This window comes from Phalangium opilio, unplaced genomic scaffold (genome assembly GCF_054372755.1).
Source record: "Phalangium opilio isolate 3A_F unplaced genomic scaffold, DU_Popi_V2 ptg000013l_1, whole genome shotgun sequence".
Lineage (NCBI taxonomy): Eukaryota > Metazoa > Arthropoda > Arachnida > Opiliones > Phalangiidae > Phalangium > Phalangium opilio.
The window spans coordinates 11,353,464-11,367,940 of record NW_028324148.1 but is presented as its reverse complement, the minus strand read 5'-3'; the positions used below and the strand labels follow the sequence as shown (position 1 = coordinate 11,367,940).

Below are 14,477 nucleotides of genomic sequence, written 5' to 3'. Positions count from 1 at the left end.
CCCCGATAGTCGGCGTCTATTATTGTTAAGAATTATTATACTTTTACACACTATAAAATAACTAATAAACATACCTATCGTCCCCTCGGCGACAAACAGCCCTTGGGCTGTTAAGCTGCTACGGCCAACAAGGCGGCCGTAGCTGTTCTCGGGCAGCATCACGCCTAGCCCAGTCGACACGATTTTGATACCGTGAGGGTCGATTACGGTATCCACTGGACAATATAAGTCCAGCCCGGCCGACTGGGGGGTGGCACGACGGGGAGTAAGCGCTGCCGGATGGATTTTGATCACGGGCAGGCAGGGCAAACGAGGAGCGGTCGAAAAAGACATCTTAAAGTTTTTGGGATAGTGTTTCAGAAACAGAAGTTAAACAACTGATAACTTTCATTTTGAAACACGGGGCTTATATACAAAATTAGCGAGGTCAAATCTAATAGTGTCTAGCCAATACTTTCAAGATTTTTAAAATTCAATAAATAGCCAAAAAGTTAATTAGATATATAGGTATAAAATTACAAAATCTCTCCGAGGTCTAAGTTTTTTTCGTATGCAAAAAAGTTGTCTAGGTGTGTTTTAAATAATTCAAACGAGATCGTGTTATATAAAAAACCCTTTAGCGAAGGTTAAAAAGAAGTTACTTTGATAAATGCCTAAGGGGACAAATATTATTCGTATGCAAAAGCTTGTTTAGGCGTGTTTCGAATAATTTGAATAATTCTCACGAGATCGCTTTATATAAGAAAAACAATTTATTAGTGAAGGTTAAAACTAATTACTTTGGGAGGGACGGAAATTGTTTTTTTGACATGATTTAAATCTAAATAAATGTATATTAATATTAAACTATAGAGGTATTTTTTATATAGATAGATATCCTAATGTCTTCTATAATCTTTAGTACCAACTCCACAATAAAAAATGTTTTTTAGGTCAAATTAAAAATAGCGTATCAGACATAATTATATTTTTTAAACTCTTAATAAAAAACCATGTCTAAGCCTGTATTCTAAAAAAAAATGGCCCTGAGATTTTGGGTATAAAAGCTTGAGCATTGGTATTGGATTCTCACAGTCGATCCAGCCATGAACAAGTACCAAGAGTCTCAATCTATGTTTGAATCTCCACCGTCTTCTCCTAATAATCGACAAGGATCCAGCAACGGTCAACGAACGCTGAGTCAATTTGTAAAACCCGACCCCGTTGAGATCCTCCTCGATTCTGACGACGAGGAGTTTGTCCAGGACGTGTTGCAGAAACACGTTGTCGGCGTCAACGGGGTTGAGGGGTCCTATCGCTTGAGAAGCGACGGGCAATATTTCGAAACTAAAATCCCCCCGCGAAAAGGGGATTTCTACATAGACATCAGTATCTATAAATTTAAAGACATAAAAGACGCCCAGGCGGACAAACTGTGGGAGTGTAGACATAAACGGCTAAAAAGAGTCGTTGACGCTAAAAACAAAGACGCCATCAAACTTCTTAACGCTTTCCATCGCTTGGTGGACGACGTGAAGAACGACGCAGAAGCCGCTCAGCAGCCGCCTAGCAAAGTACGTATCTATTTAACAATAAATTTACAAACCAAAATGTTTTCTATATTGTTTTTATTTGTGATAGAAATTCAAAAAATGAGCAGTGAGAGCAGCGGCAGCGGTAGCGACTCGGAGGGTAGTGGAGGAGAGGAACACGCACAGGTAAACCGGTACTACACAATTGAGCGGCAGATTGACAAAACGAGTCGCAAGTGGCATTGTAAACAAATCGATTTGCGTATAGCTTTCAAAAATCTGGAAGACATTCCAACGCGAAATTTTTTTCGAATTTTTCGAAAAATTCTCGACGACGTTATACGTAAATTAGTAACCGAGAATCCCGGGTATAATCGGGTTCGATTTGTTTTAAGCTCCCCCGGATTGACGACCCCTGTTAATATTAAATTTATAAAAATTGACAAATTCACCAGTAAGCGAATTATGCGCACCATCTATAGAGTAACGCAATCTAGTCGGGACTTTGTCTTTAATGGGGAAGATTTTCAGTTTGACATTATTTTTCTAAACCTCGATGCTAATATAGGGACTTATTATAAATCCATAAAAAATAGAACTTTGGTTAATTTGGATTATTTCGTTAAGCAAAATAACCAATTTATTTTTATGGAAAATAATGATAATCTCTGTTTTGCTCGGAGTTTAGTTCTGGGTAAAGAGATGGCCGATCGCAATTTTTATCAACAAAATAAGCAAGGTCCGCCCTTTAACCAGGACAATTTTAACAAACTGAGACGCAATAGCACTCTTCAAGGTAATATTGCAAAAATCTTGCACAGGAAAGCCGGAGTCCCCGAAGGTTTTGTTACTCTAGAAGATATTCAAAAATTTCAAAATTATTTAGTTCCCCATTATCGAATCGTAATCGTTGATGCTGCGAATAATTTTACCATATTTTTCAAAGGCCCCCAAGCTCCTAAATTTATCTATCTATTAAAAATTGGCGACCATATCCACCCCGCAAAAACTTGGCACGGCATGATGGGCGGTTGTGTCTCTTGCGATTTATGCTTAAAATCCTTTTACAAATACGAATTGTTAAAAGAGCATAAATGCCCCGAGGATACAAAACCTTATATATGTTTTCGGTGTCAAGGAGAAGCTTTTCATTTAACTAACGAGGATGCTTTAAAACGTTGCGACGAATGCCACCGCTATTTTTTCCCGGGCCCCTGCTACGAAACTCATTTACTTAATGGCACCTGCGCGAGCCAAAAACGATGTTTAGAATGTGGGCGACTGATGGGTGACGACCACGACTGCAATCCCGAATGCTCTCAGTGTAAAATAGTCCATCCGCCAGGTGAACATTTTGTTATGCCTTTGGAAACCAAAATGAAAGCCTCGCGGTTTATTTATTACGACATTGAGACTATTCTTAGAAATAATATCCACGTCCCCATTTTACTAGTTTGCGACGTAGAGACTGAAGCTGGCTTTGAAACCAAAATTTTTTACGGCGCCAATTGCGTCGAGCAATTTTTAAATTATTTATTTAGCGTAGAGCAGGTAGTTTTGACTGGACAGAAACGTAAAACGTACCAACCGCGCTTTACTAACACTCAAGTCGTAGCTCATTACGCGAAAGCTTTTGATAACTTCTTAATTCTTAACGCTTTAGTCCATAGACACGTCACCCCTGCCGTTATTTTTGACGGCAGTAAAATTCTCATGATTCATCTCGAGGGACCGCAAATTAGATTCCTCGATAGCTTTAATTACATTAGTCAACCTCTGCGTAATTTCACCAGCATGTTTAGCCTCGGCGATGTGGCGAAAGGATTCTTTCCATTTGATTTTCATACCGAAGAAAATCTTAATTACATTGGCGTCATCCCTGAAGCTTCGTACTTTAACGTAGCTCAAATGAAAGCCAATGATTATCGAGATTTTCAAACTTGGTACGCGTCAATGGAAGGATCTATTTACAACATCAAAGAGGAGCTTATTAAATATTGCATTCAAGACGTCAAAGTCCTGAGACAAGGCGTCGAAGCTTTTAGAAAAATTTACGTAGATCTAACCAAATTAGACCCTTTCTGCTTAAAAAATATTACTTTGGCGGGTGCTCTAACCACTATTTATCTTAACAATTACTATAAACCTTACAGCATGGGTATTGTTCCTTCTAACGGCTATAACGCAAAATTTAATCACAGTCAAATTAGCTTAAAATATCTCGCTTGGGTGGAGAAAACTGAAAATATAAAATTGCGCACTGCTTTAAGCTACGGGGGCGAGTACCGCGTGGGTCGCTATTTAGTCGACGGCTATAGCGAAACTCCTCCCAAAATCTACGATTTCCACGGTTGCTACTTTCACGGTTGTCCATGCCAAAAACTTTATGCCTACAATACCCAACTCAAAGCCAGCAACAGATTTCTGTACGAGCGGACCCTAGATAGAGAGCTGTTTATTAAAGAGAAGATGGTCGGGTATGAATATACCTCGATCTTTGAGTGTCAATTTGCTAAGCTTTTAAAAGAAAACGCCGAAGCAAAGGCTTTCTGCAAAAGTTTAACTTTTCGACCTCAAATATCAGCCCGTAGCGCTCTCTATGGGGGACGGACGGAAAATTTTGTTCTTAACTGCCACGTGCAAGGTGAGGAGAAAATTTTCTACAAGGATATTATTTCTTTGTACCCGAAAGTTTGTCGCGATTGTCCGTACCCTAGCGGCCACCCCATAATCTATAGCAGAGATTTTGACAAATCGCCAGGGTGGTATTTTGGCGTTATGAGTTGTCGTCTGCTTCCCCCTCAAGATCTCCACATCCCCTTAATTCCCTTCCGCAGCGGTGGTAAATTAGCCTACGCCCTCTGTCGCACGTGTCTAGAATTGCGAGCGGAAATCTGCGATCACACTGTCAACGAAAGGGCTTTCGAATCAGTCTGGCCAACGGTTGAAGTCTATGCCGCTATGGAACATGGTTATAAACTCCTCGATATATTCGAAGTGTACCATTATCCAAAAACGGAATATTTCTTTGCCCAGTACATGACTGATTTTATCGCCCTAAAAGTGAAGAATTCCGGATTTCCCGCTCACGCTCAAACGCCTCTGCAAAAAGAGGCGTATATCGCTGATATAAACAAGAATGAAAAGCTTTCTCTGACCGTGGCGGATATTCAATCAAATCCTTCCCTGCGTAATATCGCTAAAATTAATTTAAATTCTCTTTGGGGTCGCATGGCTCTGAATACGGGAAAGATTCGCAGCATCTTTATCAACAATTATTACGAATTGATACGATACGCGAGCGATTACACTCTGGAATTAGTCGACTTACGGCCAGTTACGGAGTCGATCGCTCTCTTATCGTACAAAGCCAAAAGCGATTACGTTTCGGACTACAAACTGGGGTCGGCCATTGTGGGGAGCTTCGTCTCGTGCTACGGGCGACTCGAATTGAACAAGATGTTGCTTCAATTAGACCGCGCAGCCTTGTATTGTGACACCGACTCAATAATCTACCGCCATCTACCGGGAAAGTTTGACATTCCAACTGGCAATCATATTGGTTGCTGGGCGGACGAACTCGGCGGTGATTATATAACTTCCTTTTGTAGTACCGGTGCCAAAAGTTACTCGTTTCGCACTAGCAAAGGAAAAGAAGTCAAGAAAATTAAAGGGTTGACGTTAAATCGAGAAAATCTTGAAAAACTTGACTTTGAAACCTTTGAAAGTGTAGCGATGAATCCGGAAAAGGAAGTTACAGTCAATGTCCCTTTTAATTTTAAACGGGATAAATACAAGCTGCAGCTAGAGGCCGTTAAAATCACCAAAAGATTTCGCCAAACCTCGAATAAGAGATTGTTGAACGCCGATTTGACAACCAGTCGACCCTACGGTTTCAAAGAGGCAACACCCGCTTCAACATCTCTCTCGCATGAATTACGAGGCTAGGCGAAGGCATACTTTTGAGGGCTTGTGGGAATCTTGCGTTCCCATCGAAGCCCTGGCCAAAGACGGTTTCTATCTTGCAGATGTAGAAACACAGACGACGCGCTGCGCCTTTTGCGGCATTGCCCTGTACCAGTGGCGTTGCACGGACCATCCATCGAGGGAACATCGGAAACACAGCCCATCGTGTCCGATGGTTTCCAAAAAACCGTGCAACAACAAACCACTGCGTCAGGGGTTTCCCGACTTCCCGACCAGCGAGGGCGAGGATGTTTGCGAGCCTCTAATCCAAACATGCCCAGCCACCAACAAAGAGCGGTCGGGAACCGAAAAAGTGCGCGTGCGCATAAATCCGTCGTGTTTTCTTCTGTAGTGCGTGTGTACCAACTACCCTCCGAGTCTCGCGTCAACTTTAACCTCCTCAACGTTCAACGCTTCCGCCAGCGTTGTCTGGAATTAGAAGAGAAACTTTTTAAAAAAACAATTACTTCATAGGGGATTTTTTTTTTTTGGGTAAAAGGGTTTCGTTTATATTGTTTAAATATTTTTTAATTTGTGTTTATTAAGGGTCTTTGGGTTTTGGGTTAATTGTATTTTTGATTATATATATATATAAACTGTTAATTAAAATAAAAATGTTTATTAATCAAGATGAATCCAACCGAGTCAGTCTCGCATTCTTTAAAGTTCCAAACACCCGCCCAGTTTCTAATCGTGGGGCCAACGCAAGCGGGGAAGAGTTTTCTTTTAAGTAACTTATTGCAAAATCATCAGCTTATGTTTGACCCACCGCATAAAAAGGTTATTTATTGCTACGCCGCCTGGCAGCCAAACTATGAAAAATTGAAACAATTGATTCCGGGAATTCAATTTATTCAAGGCTTGCCAACGGCGGATCCGGACTTTTGGGAAATGAATCGCGACTCCTACTTGATACTAGACGATTTAGCTAGCCAATTATTTAAACAAGCTCATATTGCCGATTTAGTGTGCGTGACGTCGCATCATTTAGGGTATACGGTTATTATTATTACTCAACAACTGTTTCCCAAGGGTAGCCAATCGCGGATAATTTCTCAAAACTCTTCCTATTTTATAATAATGAAAAATCCTCGAGATGTCGCCTCTATTAGATATTTGGCGCAACAAATAAGTCCAGATAACCCGAAGCGTATTACGGAGGCGTACAGACTAGCCACTAGAGAACCCTATAGCTATTTGTTAATTGATTTAAAACAAGAAACTCCGGAAAATTTACGATTAAGGTCGCGAGTTCTACCTCACGAATCACCTATGTATGTCTATGTCGATTAAATTTAATTGTCATTTGAATAATGGCCCCACGCGTTAAACGTCGATCAGCAAAACGCTCCCGGCTCGTCGTAGCGCGTCCCTCGACCAAGTTTGCCAAATTTGTCCCTTATTTACAGAGTTTGCGTCAAACTAGCTGTAAACAACGGCGAACCCTCTTAAACAATAGTAGCGCGCCTCAATTAAAGAGCATTCAGACAATTTGTAAGAATTTAAAGGGCGGGGGCATTTATTTGAGTAAAGATCGCAAGAAAAAGCTAGCAAAGTACAAGAAAATTATTAGACAACTCGGATCAAGTACCTTGTCGCAGAAAAGCAAAAAAAAGCTGTTGTTGCAGCAATCAGGTGGTTTTCTTACGACGTTGCTTGCCGCAATCTTGCCTTCAATTGTCCAAGCCATAGCTGCTAAACTATGAAACAAATGGTTCTCGTGCCCGCTAGCGCAGTAACTTCAACAGCTGCCCAAGAGCACTCTGCTTTGGACCGAGAGATTGAGGATATTTTAAAATCGCCATTGAATGCCTACGATAAATTATATAAATATTTAGACGCTTTTAAGAAATATTTAAGTATTGAGAAACAAATTCCTTTACCTAAATTTGAGGTCGTAACACAGGCAATGTCTAATGTCCCCACGCCACCATTACCGGTCACCCCTAAAATGCCCCCGCGAAAAAAACAATTGTCATGGCCGAGCTATGCCACGTCATCACCGACAACAAGCGCTTCGGGCAGTTCTTTTACTACGCCTAAACGAGCCGAGCCTCGGCAAAAGGTTTTCAAAAGCGAAACGGCTGCGGGGACACCAACACCAGAAGATTTTTACCAACAATTTGGGCCGACCTATGTTGGAGATATGGTGAAACGGCAAGCCGAAGTTCTTGCGAATCATTTGCAAAACACATTTTTCACGCCAAAAAGAGAGCTAGAAGAAGGAGCTGTCGGTTATGCAAATCGTGACGACGATTTACAAGAGGAAATTGCCGATGAGCAAGAGAATTTAGCGGAGGAAAACGGGGACAATTTAACGGACTTGGAAAACCTGTTTGAGACGGCCTCCGCTAAACAGAAGAACAAGAAAAAAAAGAAAAAACCTCGGAAAAAGAAAGACGAGCTTCAAAACTTAGGACCGCTGGTTCCATCTAACGAGAGGAGAAAGAGGCATAATAAATGGCGCGATATTGATTAATAAAAAAAAAATGTAATATTTAGACAAATAAAAAATTGTTTTATTGCGAACAATATCTGTGTACATGTTTTTTTAAATGTAAAGATAAATATAATAAAGCGACATAGTCGTTAAGTTTAAGATTCTGGTCATAGATGGCGTCTAATATCGTCTTTCTAGCTACGCCCTTACAGCGGAGTGCTAGGTACAGACTACAATGCAGACCGCACAGTTGAAAAAATGGATGTTGAATTTGTTGTTTATTGTAAACAACTCGTTTCCCGTATCGTTTTAAATTAACTTTATAGTATCGCGGCGAATTTCCGTAAGTGCAAAACATTTCCACCGTGTCATTGTTAGAAAAGCACGCTATCCAATGTTCTCCAGCCTCTCCAGCTGCTTCATTATTGAATATAAAGCAAAATTTGGACCTTTTTGGCCGTTCTGGGAGTCTGTTTACTGGGAAGCATCCTAAATAGTAGGGTCGCGTTCTTTTGTCGCAAGTTAAGAGAGCGTTTATTTGCGAAGTGTTCATAATTTATTCTTGACAAGACCCGTCTCGGGTAACGAGACTTTTTGTAGTTCGGCGCCGTAGAAAACACCCAAAATTTGCTCCCCCCTTTAAATCCGCTACGCGATAGACGGGTGGTGACCTGGGTATGACGTCAACAACGCGAAATATTTCGTCAGTAAAGGTGCCTCCCGAGCTGGTTTTTCTAAATACTCTACTAGCTATAGAAAGACGCACGTGATCGCCAACTTTAAGCCTCGGTGCGTATCGATTAATTCCGTTTGATTTCCCGTACAGTTTATTCCAAATGATTGATTCGTTATCTATATTAACATGAACCGGTGCAATTCCAGTAGTTGAATGAACCCGTTCATTATAGGCTTGAGTAATTAAAGGTAAATATTTAACGTAATTTTTATTCCCCGTGGCCGTAATAACCCGGGCAATTTGTTCCTTAATTGTTCTAATAAAGCGTTCCGCTAAACTAGCCTTATGCTGACTCCTGGCAAAATGTATTTGCACATTGTTTCGTTTCAAGAAGGAGGCAAAGTTGCGCGAACTAAATTCCCCCCCGTAGTCCGTGTATATTTTTAAAGGGATCCTCTCTCGAAATATTTTTTTAAAAGCTTCGATAACCTCGCCAGATGTTTTGTTTCTAAGAGGTACTGTCCATCCGTAGCGGCTTAAGACGTCAATGACGCACAAAACATAGCGAACATTTTTATTAAAACGTTTTAATTTCGGTAGATCCAACAAATCAGCTTGAAAAACGTCATCGATAGTCGAGGCGTACACTTGGTTGGTTTTGAATCGGAATTTTCGAAATCGATGTTTCGTATAGGCGGGCTGTTTCTCGAGAAAGGCGACTAATTGGGCTTTTGGCACGTCCGGTAAGGCCTTTTGTAACCTGGCTAGCGACCCATAAGCGGCCGGATTTGCCACGTCGTAATAAATTTTTCTAATTTTAGCGTCCATGTCTTGACAAGTATAAATAACGACTAAATGGTTTCCCAATAAACAACTTTATTTAATACACACAAAGGTATTTTATAAAAACAATATCAGTTTAACAAATACGCTATATTAGTACATTTATTTTAATAGCCATAAATCAAGGCATTCTTTAAATCGGCAAAACTGTTGACAAAATAAGCGTAAATATCCTCTTGATCCTCGATCCATCCATGGTCGGTCTCAAATTGATGCAAAATTTTCTCACGATCCAGTTGAGGCAGCGCTTCGTGCAAATTACGCTCGACTCGATCGCTGAAATTTGTGTCAAATTCTGAGCAGCTTTGAGAGTGGCATATTTGTTTTCGACACTCGACGTTGGCGCAAGTGGAAGTGACGTCAAACAAAGTGGTAGTGAGCTCGTTTAAAATTAATTCGCGCATGCGACAGACAGCTATCCCTTTAGCCTTGAGATCCTCGTCAATCAACGGCTTTAAGTCGATCAATGTCTGCCATCCTGTTTTGTTCAGGCTGAATCCTTCGCTGGTGCTAAAGTTGAGGAAATAACGACTGCCGCTGCCTCGTTCATAGTATCGAAGATCGATTAGACGTTCATCTTTCGAGTTGACGAAGCATTCCAGCTTGATGCGCTCTTTGACGGGCAACCAAATATGATAGCGAGGTATTTTTCCGTCAAAAAAGGACGTGAGTTCATTTTGAAACCGAAACAAAGCGTACCAGGCGTTAGGTTTTAATATAGTTTTTGTACGCGTATCCGATCTTTGAATTAATATTTTAGGTTCAATCGATTCAATGACGCAAATGTCGAGCTTTGGCGTAACGGTGTGTACTTGGTGCATCTTGGCTCGCGACTGATATTGTATTTATAAAGTTTTAGTCTTTTATACGTTGGGATGATTATAAATAATTTCTCTGTTTTTAGATATTATTAATTGGTTGTTTGGAAATTCGGCCATGACAATGCACGTGACGTTTTCGGTTAGCGGAGAGCTAAATCTTAACGATAATCGCAAGTTACCAGTCTGGGGCATGGAATTTAGACCTAACGAAGCGAGATGTTCTCTACTCAAATCAAAAACAACGACAAAAAAGCCCTTCTTATATAAATCGTAAGAAATTATATTTCCTCGGTCAAGACCTAATATCTCGAGACCCTCGAATAAAGAATTGTAACATCTAACGTACTGGTCGTCGGCAAAATTAGGCGTAAAGGGGATATCGGGATAATTTTGCGAATTTAAAGAGAATTGCATGAAATCGAGTTTGAAGTGTTGGAGATCCAGGGGGTTAGAAGTTGCTTCCCCTACAAATTTTTTATTAGTAACGAAAGCCACGACAGTTCGCGAGGGTAATTGCCCCGTAAACAAGCTGTCCCTAATAAAATCTTGCGTTCCGGTGGTTATTAAGAAATTTTTCATAACAATAGAGTTTATTTCGTAGCGAGCGTTTATTCCCGAGTTTAACATCTGAGCGTGCGCTAGTTGCAGTTCGGGATTAACCTCAATTTCGCGCGTAAACAAGGTGCATTCCGTTAAATCAATCTTATACTTTTTGCCCTGCTCATTGTGAATAATAGCGAAATCCGCGGAGCTTCGATGAAGTCTAATTCGCACCTCGATATTATCTAGTAAGAATTTGGGCGTTTTGAACATATCCAAAAATAATTCGCCAATTACATCGCACGTCTTTGATTGGGCCACGCGTTTAGCGCGACGACCAATACCATTATCTTCTTTGTTGATATCGGCGTCCGCTAAAGCCGTCGCCGGATCAATAATGGTATCCAAATAATATAACATAGAAGTTAACCAGGAATTGGCCGCCGTTTGTCCATAATTTAAAAGTATTTTAAAATAGGCCATGTATGGGTACATATTATTTGGTTGCTGGACAGCGACGCCATTAAGAAATAATTCTACTTGACAAAATAGCGAGGCAATTATTAAATTTGTCACCGAGACTTTCTTTTCCGCATCTGGAACGACCGTGCCGTCCTCGTGCAAAACGCGAAATTTTAATCTCAAAAGAGTTTTAGTCAAATCATGATAATTGTTAGAGGGAGGAATGATAAATTCTACATATTTAGCATTAGTTAGGGGAGCAATGGGATAATGAGCAGTCGTTTTAGTCCCCACAATATTATTATTCACCACTGGCTTTTCAAATACTTCAAAGTCGGAAAGAACACTTTCGTAGGTCGACATGATTAGTCTAGAAAATCGCGTTTAGTGCGTTGCTTAACACGTTTGCTCCGGCTTGTTTTAGCAGTCCTCTTTCGTTTTCGGCCCGTCCCGCTTTGAGTGTTGACGAACCGGTCCACGCCTTTATGTAGTAGGGAATTTATTGATTGTTTGACATTTCGTTTAATCGATTCTCGAGGTGATATTCCGGGGTTTTGTGCATCGCTAATTACTCTACTCGTTAACCCAACAGCTTCGGACGCTAAAGTACTAATGGCCGGCCTAATAAAGGGCGTAATTTTGCGCAATAAAGAATTAAAGATACCGCCCACACTGAAGCGACCTCCGGATTGGAAAACGTTCGCGTGTAAAGATGGCAGAGACGATCCTCTTTGGAAATACAGAGTATATCTATTAGGCACCATTGCTCCTGTTCTATTGACGTCGACGCCTAAAAAACAGTTTAATATATACTTTGCCTAAATTAAACGGGATATTTTCCCCGTAATCGGATTTCAATTCAATTTCAATTTCCTGTATATCGCTAGTTGAAATTGGATAAAAGTCGATATTATTAAATATTTCCTGGTTCTCTTCGTCTAGCAGCGAAAAAGCCGGCATTTTTATGAAACGTAGCAGAGGGGCTTGACCACCACCTACTACCTGTTGCCGAATAATATTGGTATAGACAAACATGGCATCGACGCCTCTCATGATATCCGCGGGATACTCCGAAGTCTCGTTATTAAGATACCGATCTAATTGATTGGCACTAAAGCCTAGCAATCGTCCCAGTCCCCTCCCGGGTGTTGTTTTGGGAAACAAAATTGAGACCGTATCGTTTAATTTTGAAACCGTCACGGTTCCGTCTACATTCTGCGTAAATTTTAGACTTTTCCTATGCGTCGGGGACATGGCTTCGCTCATAGCACTTAAAACATCGCTAATATGATAATAAACCCCGGGAGGAATCTCGCACGCGTAATTGTCGACTCGTTTGCCTTGAGGGTTATCCTGTTGATATCCGGGTAGGGACGGCTGGTCAGCCATATTTGGATCTTCTGGAAATCTATCAACATCGTATTCGCTAGTCCAAAAATTATTAGTCTCTGTCAGTGTCATTGATCTCAATCGGGGGTTCACCAACGATACACCCGAGTGGCTATGTTGCAAAACTTCTCCCTCTTCGGGAATGTTAAATAACTTGGCCATCGGTCCCGCTACCGATACGCGAACACCTGGCTCTATTTCGAGACGCGTGTAGTATCTATTTTCTGACGCCGTTTTGAGAATAAAGATTTTAAAATGACGGCGAGTCATAAATTGCTGAACTTCCAATAATTTGTTAATCACTTTCAAATGTAGCGAAAAGGGGATTACCGCACCGGTCGGGGTAAGATCACAGGTATATTCACCCGCCGGTATTTTGATTTTCGTTGTCTCCGTCTTTGTAAAAAGATACATTAATGAAAAGTGGACGCGATATGATACGCCTGTACTGTTAGTAGTTTTAAAATGCGTAAAATTACGCTCTAGAGGCCTCTTGGATAGAAACGTCCCCCCAACGTATTCATTTTCTAAATTTAATATATCCTGCAAATCCGGCGAAAATTTCATTTCAATTTTTGCCGGACAATGGACTCTAAAATAATGCTCCGCTCCTTGCTTAATAACGCTAAATTCAGCATTGTGCAATCTTAAAGGATCGTGGTTGTTCGAGCTTATTTTGAGCCCTTCAGCGATTTCATAATAAATTTTAAAATCATCCTCCAAAGATTGTTTCGCTTTAAACTCGCCTGACACCGAGAACAATAAATAAATCCATGGTTCCTCCCAGGCGGTATAATGCTTAATGGTTCTATTGACTCGATATTCTAGATAGGCATTGTTTTCATTTATGGTATATTCTTGTATCGTGAGGCTTAAGGGACCGCATTGCTGCTTTCCGGTATAATATTTATCGGGGTCGAGGTTGAGCAATTTAGCTAATTGGGGAGAAAATTTAATTTCCACCCATTTCGGTGTTTTGAAATTATACACGATAGCATAGCCCCAATTATCTACTGCGTGATATGTGAATTGAATTTTATTTATTACTAATTTTTCTAAAGTGTTGGCTACGGCTCGATAAAGCCCTTCGGCGTTTTTCTCTGGCGTTTTACTGGCTCTAAAAGTTTGCGGTAAGAACAATATCTTATAGTTATCATAATCTTCGGGGTTAATTTGTTTAGGCTTTTCAGAGATAATTGGTTCGGGCTTTTTTTTCGGCGGATCAACTGGCTGCGGAAACAAGGGTTTTTCATTAACCGGTGGTGGGGAGGGGGTTGGTAATACGGGTAGCTCAAAAGTAGAGGATGTTGTAGAGTCTGGAGATTTTGAGAGATCAGGCTTGGATAGGTCGGGTTTTGATAGGTCGGGGTTCGGTAAGTCGGGGTTCGGTAAGTCGGGTTTCGGTAAGTCGGGGTTCGATAAGTCAGGGTTCGGTAAGTCAGGTTTTGAGGGGTCTGGAAATATATATATTTCCTCAACCTCCGTTGGCGAGGGGGTCGGCGTCAGTGGTTCGAAGGTAGAGGGTTTCGGGACCTCTTGTTTTGTTAGATCAGGCTTATATGGGTCCGGAGCTGGAATTTTGGGGGGATCCGGAAGTTTCAGGGGATCTGGCTCCGGCTTTGGCTTCGGTAATTCAGCCTTTGGTTTTGGTAGTTCGGACTTCGGTGGCTCCGGCCTTGGCTTCGGTAATTCAGCCTTTGGTGGCTCTGTAGTCAGAATCTTTAAGGGATCTGAAGTAGACGGGGTTGGCCTAGTTGTTGTTGTTGTAGTAGATGTTGGTTTAGTTGTTGTGGTAGATGTTGAACTAATCGTTGTAGTAGCGGCTGAAT

General features: G+C 41.1%; 1 protein-coding gene across 3 annotated transcripts; it reads left to right on the top strand.

Annotated features, from left to right (window-relative positions):
- Positions 1-1,085: 1,085 nt before the first annotated feature.
- LOC149709087 (uncharacterized) lies at positions 1,086-5,957 on the top strand. 3 transcript variants are annotated; one of them, XR_016381290.1, is made up of 3 exons: positions 1,086-1,553; positions 1,621-1,697; positions 5,540-5,957. XR_016381290.1 is itself a non-coding variant. In XM_089864530.1 (2 exons), exons 1-2 carry the CDS (start codon positions 1,086-1,088, stop codon positions 5,543-5,545), a joined length of 618 nt encoding a protein of 205 aa, XP_089720656.1. In that variant the 3' UTR covers positions 5,546-5,957. The 3 variants fall into 3 exon arrangements, 2 of the variants coding, with proteins under 2 accessions (XP_089720656.1, XP_089720657.1); XM_089864530.1 differs by having other exon boundaries at positions 1,086-1,697; XM_089864531.1 differs by lacking the exon at positions 5,540-5,957 and having other exon boundaries at positions 1,621-1,717.
- The last annotated feature ends 8,520 nt before the right edge of the window (positions 5,958-14,477 follow it).